This window comes from Nicotiana tabacum, chromosome 1, assembly GCF_000715075.1.
Source record: "Nicotiana tabacum cultivar K326 chromosome 1, ASM71507v2, whole genome shotgun sequence".
Taxonomy (NCBI): Eukaryota; Viridiplantae; Streptophyta; class Magnoliopsida; order Solanales; family Solanaceae; genus Nicotiana; species Nicotiana tabacum.
This window is the reverse complement of record NC_134080.1, coordinates 204598434-204606278: the sequence shown is the minus strand read 5'-3', so window position 1 is coordinate 204606278 and position 7845 is coordinate 204598434. Positions and strand designations below refer to the sequence as shown.

The following is a 7845-nucleotide window of genomic DNA, read 5'->3' as shown; positions in this document are numbered from 1 at the left end:
CGGGTTCCATTTATACTTTCGGGTGATCATGATTACAAATGGGTGTCGTGCGAATCCAGTGTGGACCTCAAAACCGAGCAAGACCCGGATTTTGACCCGAACCCGAACTTCAACCCGAAACTGAATCCGTTTTACGCAGAATCATTCGTTGAATGGAACGTGAGAGCTCCACCGGAGGTGATTCACGAGGAGTTTGAAGATGGGGAATTCTATTACCCGGAAACAGATACGGGTACGGAAAGTTCGTCGGGCGGGATTCACCGGTTACGGGAAATTGGGACTCGCCGGAGAATTTGTGTTTTCGGTGGGAGGAAGAAGATAAGGAAGGATTGATAGAGATTGAATTGGACGGGAAGAGGAGTTGTGAAGCTGAAGAAGAGAATTTGATCGAGATTGATCTGACCCCGGCAAATTTTCCGGCGAGATGACTTGGCAACTCATAGGACGATGGTACGATGATGTTTTAGATACAATTAACCTTGTTTTGACCATAGACGCCCTATTGTTTTTTGTAAAAGATTTAAATTATATTCCTTGATAATGTAAAAAAAAATTGCACCATAAATTATGGACTTGTCTACAAAATGAAGAGCATGTTATTTGTTACAAATTTTCAGCCTTAACAAGCCAGCTTATCAGAGGGAATGACCTCGTTTGACCGGTTATAATTTGAATAGAAAAAAAAAGCTTATAAATACATAAAAGTATATTTTGTTTATTAATCTCACATGTTATATTTTATTAATCTTTAATTAAAAATATTTATAAGAGGCCATACAGCCAATCTCCTCCACCTATCAAGGGTTTAAAAGTATTGGCAAATTCATATTTATAAAATAAAACAGTTTTAGTTCAGCTCGAGAAGTTTCGATCCTAAACATGGAATTTTGGTGTCACATGTTGAAAGTATTTTTTTGGTTAAACTGTCAAATATTTATTTAACCAAGTATAAGTATTTACAATCGCTAGCTCAATTGGACTCTAGAGCTAGACCTTATCTAATAACTATATGACCAAACAGATTAAACATTTTCCTGTTACACTTGCAATTAACTCAATCTAGCTGAGAAAATTCTTTAGCCTTTCTAATTCTTTTTACCATTTGGATTCACTCTGCCTTTAATGTGTAATTCCAATACAATGTCTTTAATCCTCTGAGTGCAGGCAATCATCTTTCCATGAAATCTTCTTTGGTTTCTCTCTGCCCAGGTGTGGTAGACCACTGCTACAAATAAAAATACTAGCATATTACCTCTAACCTTGCTGGCAGCCCTCCTTGTTATCCATTCAATTTCCTCATCCCAGCTTCCAATTTGATGTCTTTCTCCTATCCACTGTAGTAAAGTAGCCCATATAGTTTTGGAGTAATCATATGCAAACATCATATGTTCCATTGTCTCCTTCACATTCTTTCCACATAGTACACAGTCGCTACTGATATTCCCCATCTCTTTGGTCGCTACTGATGATCCACATAGTAAAATCAACCAGAGTATGAACTGGTGTTTTGGCAGTGCTTTGGATCCTATTGTTAATCTCTTCCAAGGACTCTTTTGGTACTGATGTCTTGTTGCAATATAGAGCTGCTTGATGATGAATTTTCCTTGCTTATGGCAGCGGTTCAAATCAGCAGCTGGGCTCCTTTTCAATGAACTAGTCCCCGGCATAAAAAATCTTCCTAATAAGCCAACAAGCCTGCTTAGGAGCGCCTATTGTCATGACATTTTGATCTTTAATGTAGAAGCTATGGATCTGTTGGATCACAGGGTGTCCTTCTTTGCACTTATAGCACACATTAGCTTGCATAAGGCAGCCTTATTCCAGAAGTGAATATCCAGAACATTTAGTCCACCTGCTGATAATGGCATACAAATTGTATCCCAAGCTATTAAGGCCCTTCTAGATGGTTCATTGTTTCCTGTCCACAGAAAGGTTTCTGCATGCTATATCTATTAGTTTGATGATCTTATTTGGCAATAGAAACACACGTGCCCAATATGTCTGCATTTCAAATACCACACTCTTAAGTAGCTGAAGTCTTCCACTGTATGAGAGAAATTTAGCAGTCCAACAGTTGATCCTAGCAGTGATCTTCTCAATCAATGGCATATGTTGTATACTCAATTTCTTTGAAGACAAGGGTACTCCAAGATATTTAAATGGTAGCTCCCCTAGTGTGAATTGTATTTCTTCTAAGATCATTTCTTTGAATTCCCTAGTAACACCAACAATGTATAGAGAACTCTTCTCCATATTGGCCTTGAGACCTGACACGTGAGAGAAATTATTAAACCTTTCCAGTAGTAGGCTTATAGAAACCTTGTCTGCTCTACAACATAAAATAAAATCATCAGCAAAGCATATGTAGGTTATGTTATTTCTGGAGCATCTTGGATGGTAGTTAAAGTCTGGATTGAACTTCAAACTCTTCAAAGCACTATTTAGGTACTCCATCACCAAAACAAACAGGTAAGGAGACATTGGGTCTCCTTGTCTTAGTCCCTTCTTTTCTTGGAATTTAGCATTCAAGCCTCCATTCAGTAGCAAGGAGTAGCTGATAGTGGTCACCCACTCCATTATCAATTGCACAAACTTTGCAGGCATTCCAAATTTTAGCAGTATCATCTTTAAAAAAGGTCATTCGACTGAGTCTTAAGCTTTTCTTATGTCTACTTTAGTGTAGCATCTTGGTGAGACCCCTTTTTGAGTATATCCCTTGACCAGTTCATGAGCAATGATGACATTATCCAGTATGTTTCTCCCTTCAATGAAGGCTGATTGAGAAGGTCCCACAATGAAATTCACCACCATCTTCAACTTTGCTGTAATGATCTTTGAGATGATCTTGTACACAGTGGAACAACATGCTATAGGTCGATATTCTTTGACAGATGTGGGGCTAGCAACCTTAGGCATCAATATTACTGTTGTGCAGTTGACACTTTTCAATAGTTTTCCATTAGTGAAAAACCCTTGTACTGCTCGTTTAACCTCTCATCTAATAGCATACCAGTATGCCTTAAAGTACTCAGCTGAAAATCCATCTATTCCAGGAGCCTTATCATTTGGCAAGTCTTTAAAGGCCTGGTCAATGTCCTCCTCTGTTACCTGTGCATTGAATAGTTGTTGTTGCTCCTTGGTTAGATAGTGCCCATTCCTGGCTGTATCAATATCAATGCAAGGAAGTTCTGTAGCTGAAGTGCCCAAGAGTGTTTGAAAGAAACCTCTAAATTCTTGTTCTATCAATACTGGCTCTGTCACTCTAAGCCCTTGATCATTGCATATAGATGTTATTCTATTCCTAGATTGTCTGGCCTTCAAGTGAGCATGAAAGAATTTAGTGTTCTGATCACCTGCTTTTATCCACATTGCTCTGGATCTCTGTCTAAGTACTTGTTCATTTACCCCTTCCCATCTTTCAATCTGCAGAAGCAATTTCTTTTCCTTGGCTATTAATTGGGTATTGAATGGATCTTCATCAAGTTTTCCTTGGGTATTCTGCAGCTGCACCCTGAGATTGCCAAGCTTCTTCTCCAGTGAAGATATCTCCTTGTTCATTTGTTGTGTTTTGTCTTTTAGCCTCTGTAATTTCAGCCAAAGTGAGTACATGGTATGCCCCTGTACTTGTTGGTTACACACCTCATGGACAGCCCCTTTAAACTCCTTATGATTTAGCAGCACATTATATAGTCTAAAAGGCTTTGGCAAGTGATTTTTGGCTACATCCGTGTCGATAATAATAGGGGAATGGTTAGATACTCCAGGCATTTCAAAAACAGCCTCTAGGCTACTGTAATGTGTAAGCCATGAAGCATTCCCAAACGCCTAATCAATGTCGCTATATATTCTACTCCCTGCATACTTTTTATTACACCATGACCATTGACAGCCTTTCCTATTTAACTGCCCCAATCCAATATCCTTTATGCATTCTTGAAAGTCCACAAGTTAAGCTTGATGCACAGGTTGCCCATTGATCCTATCATTGATAGACAAAATATTGTTGAAGTCCCTTATGACTAACCAAGCCTCATGCATAGTACTATGAATCTGTCTGAGTTGTTCCCATAGATCTCTCCTTTCATTTATCTTATTCTTCCCATATACAAATATTATGTAACATGAAAATGGTGTTCCTTTATCCTTCACTTGGCAGTGTATCAGTTGGGTAGTTACCAGAAGTATGTGGACTTGCACCATGTTTTCCTTCCAAAAGAGCCAGATTCTCCCAATTTTACTTATAGCTTTATTTGAATACACTTTTCATTCTTTACAGAACTTTCCTTTAACTTTGCTAATACTCCTAGGCTTTATATTTGTCTCAAGGCAGCCTAGTAAAGTGATCTTGTGTTTAAGGAGAAGGTCCTTGAGTTCTTTCTGCTTAAAGGGCTTGTTCAGCCCTCTTACATTCCAGGAACTTATTATCATGGTGGATTTTCCTCGTTGAGGCCAATCCCTTCAGTCACCTTTTCAGTGCTGCTATCTTCCTGTATTCTCAATGGACTATATATGTTTTTCCTCAGCATATTCTCTAAATTAGCATCAGTTAGCGCTCCCTTCTGACTCTCTGTTGTGTTTGTCCTTGAGCTTTCATCTTTTGCTTCCCTCTAGATTTTTGTTGTGGCTGCATTTCCACCTCTTGTTCATTAATTTGCTCTGTACTAGTTTGAATTTCCTGTTGTTTATGTGCTTGTTCAGGATTCTGGTTTTCCTGCTCTTTTGTTTGCTCAACAACAGGTTTAACTCTCCACTGGGCAGCAGGCTGTTTTCTCTGCTATTGCTTAACTGTTGTTGCTTAACTGCTGTCATCTGCCTCTGCTGTTTATCATGTTTCTCCATGTTGTCTTTGTGTTCATTGGTTTGCTTCTATTGCATTACTGATGGAGCCTTCTCACAATTGTCAGCATGTTGTCCTATTTGAAAACACCCCTCACAAAATGAAGGTTTCCATTCATAATCAAGGACTTGTTCTCTATATTTGCCATCTGCTTCCTCTATAGGCATTGTATCTGGTAACTCCTGAGATATATTCATTTCAATAAGCATACGTGCATAGGAAATCCTATCCCTCAGCTGTGAGTTTATCTGAAAATATACGTTTTCCTAGATAGCTGGCTATATGTCCCAAATTCTCCTTAGTCCAGAATTGAATTGGTAATCCTGGAAATATGACCCAAATTGGCACGGTTCGAGTCACTTCTTTACTCATATGGAAATTAGTCGCCTATTGCTTCAATATCATGGGTCTAATATGATATGTATATGGACCTTGCTATATAATTTTGTTTTTATCTTCCTCATAGCTAAATCTAAATATAAAGTACCAATCATTGTGTAGGAATACTAGTGGTGTTGTGATGAAATTCCACACACCATACACAAATTTTAGCATTTCCTTGAAGGAGGGAGTTCCATGCAGTTCATACCCAATTAGTGCTGCTTTCCATTCCTAGGTTTGCTCTGCCACCTCTGTTTGATTTAGTCGTACAATGTTCACTCCTTCCTTCAAAATTGGTGGATAATATTCCAATTGCATCCCATGTTGCTGAGATTTATTTCCTTTGACCACATCAGCTAAAGTCGGCTCTGATCGACTAGGGTTTGGTTGTTGCACTGAGAAAGTCAGCTTCCTTGTTGCTGTGTTAACATCTACCTCTACTAGTTTGGGCTTCTCCATTTCAACACATTTTGAAGCTTGCATGACGGTTGGTGCACTTCCCATTCCAGTTATCCAGTGAACTAGTTGCATTTGGCTTATCATTTGTGGTACCCCTGATTCCAGTGTTACCAATCTACCTCCTTCATCGGTCTCCGGTATTGTAGGCGGTGCAATTATCTGTGATTTCCGTCGAGCCATCATCGTCGTGCGTAAGTTAGCTAACCCTTTTTAACGTGCGCCTTCAGAGAAATCATTCCTGAAGAAGCAAATTTCGCAAGTATTAATCGGGAGGACAATCCCCGATTACAAATCCCCGACTACAAATTTAACGTACAATATCCCTTGAAGTAGTATCAATTTGCTTAACTTAGCAAGTAGAAGGAAAGTCCTTGATTTATTAGCTAATTCAAAAAAAAAAAAATGTTTTTTTGCTTAAAATGTGTTTAGTCGTATACGTGGATGTTATGTAAGATGAATTGTTGAAATGATAGTGTACTTAATATTTCCGCAACCAAATTTAGCATTTTCTAGTCTTATATGCCTAATGATTTTTTTCCCCTCATTTAGACAAAATAACTTATAAGACTTTGATACAATAAACTGAAAGGATGATGATTATCCGTGGAATTAACCTATCTAATGACCATGATGATCATCCCTGAAATTAATCTATCTACAACGACGACAAGTGGGGTTTAGGGAGAGTAATGTGCACGTAGATATTACCTTGACAAGGTAAAGGTAGAGAAGCTATTTTCGATAGACCCTCGGCTCAAAGGATAGTGAAAAGGAATCAACAAACAATAACAACAAGGTATTAAGATAACAGAAGCAAACAACAAAATTAATCTATCTAATGATAGATTTCAGTGACATCCCAAAGCTAAAATATCTCGTATTTATGTAGGGTCCCGAGAAAGGTCGCATTCCTAGGAAATAAAGAAGATATGGAGTATTAGTAGGAAAAAGTTGATGTTTTGTTGATTTTTCCTCTTTTATTCCTTTCAATATGAGAAGAACTGAGTCAGCTACTATTCAGAGGCTGGAATTATAGCTGGAAGTCGGATTCATCCCATTGAAGGACAGCAGAATCCAAATTCTGTTCTCTCTTTAGCTTATCTTTCAAGAACCAATCACATATCCTACCAGCATTCAATTCCTCAATTGAACAACCTTCTTGCTCTGCTATCACTCTTAATAAATTCAGTGACGAAATCTGCACAACACAATTGTATTGATTATACTTACAAAAATGTAAGAGCCTCTTCATTTATAAATTTCAACAAAATTATGTCTCATCATACTTTTTTTCCTGTGGTTCGAATTTACTCCTTTCGCTCACTTCTATTTGTCCTCTATTCACAAACTTATTCCCATCCCAATTTTTTTTGAAAAGAATATAGTATAAGAGTTTAATTTTTATACACTAATAATGTATAACCTTTTTACACCATAAGGTTAAGATGATATACATTAGCAACATGTTACTGACTATAATAACTTGATAACATAGAAAATAAAGCAAATCACATGTTATAACAAGCTAGAATGCACTACATAACGTAAACTTAATTGTATTGTCAGTATATATAAGTTAAATCCATAACGTACCGTCAATCGACATAGAAAACGTTCGTGAGTGCTGAGGCCAGACACTTCGACAAGGCCAGCTTCTTCTAGTGTCAAGAAACTACGCCTTTCCCCACCACTACTTCCTCTCACTACCGCCTGCTTTCTTCTGTTTTTATGAGCAAACTTTAATGATTCTGCAAAATTAGCATTTGCATTTCGATATTTGGAATTCAATGTAGGTACTAATAATTGATGGTAATTATCTCCACAAGTTTTGAACACATTCATTGTTTGGATAATTGGGGGGTTTGTGTGTGTGTGTGTGGGGGGGGGGGGGGTAGAAAAGGGGTGTGACTATTTCTTCAATGGCTTCACCAAATACATGTGTGGATTATTCTATCTCTATAACGTCGTTTTTTGTGTGGTTTAAGATGGAGATATACATATTTGGATGCTTGTGCATCTAAAATTGGGCTAACCAAATACCTAAGTCAGGCCCAATAATTTATTTGATTGGCTAAGTATTGCAAAGATATACTAGGCCCAAATCTTATTATATGCCTTCTTTTTTAGGAATTTTTACATTCTTATACCATATAGGAAACCTTATTACC

The 7845-nt window shown here is 37.8% G+C and overlaps 2 protein-coding genes and 1 long non-coding RNA gene across 3 annotated transcripts; all 3 read right to left on the bottom strand.

The window, feature by feature from the left end:
* Window positions 1-1085: 1085 nt before the first annotated feature.
* Window positions 1086-1667, bottom strand: LOC142164681 (uncharacterized). Its single transcript, XM_075222989.1, has one exon. It carries the CDS (start codon window positions 1665-1667, stop codon window positions 1086-1088), a length of 582 nt encoding a protein of 193 aa, XP_075079090.1.
* A 1327-nt stretch (window positions 1668-2994) lies between these two features.
* On the bottom strand, window positions 2995-3768 carry LOC142164677 (uncharacterized). The gene has a single exon (XM_075222983.1). The coding sequence runs from the start codon at window positions 3766-3768 to the stop codon at window positions 2995-2997; it is 774 nt and encodes a 257-aa protein (XP_075079084.1).
* Window positions 3769-6442: 2674 nt separating this feature from the next.
* On the bottom strand, window positions 6443-7644 carry LOC107762281 (uncharacterized). Its single transcript, XR_001642756.2, has 2 exons — window positions 7271-7644; window positions 6443-6875 (listed from the first exon to the last, which is right to left on the bottom strand). It is a non-coding gene; the product is annotated as an uncharacterized LOC107762281 (long non-coding RNA).
* Between the last annotated feature and the right edge of the window lie 201 nt (window positions 7645-7845).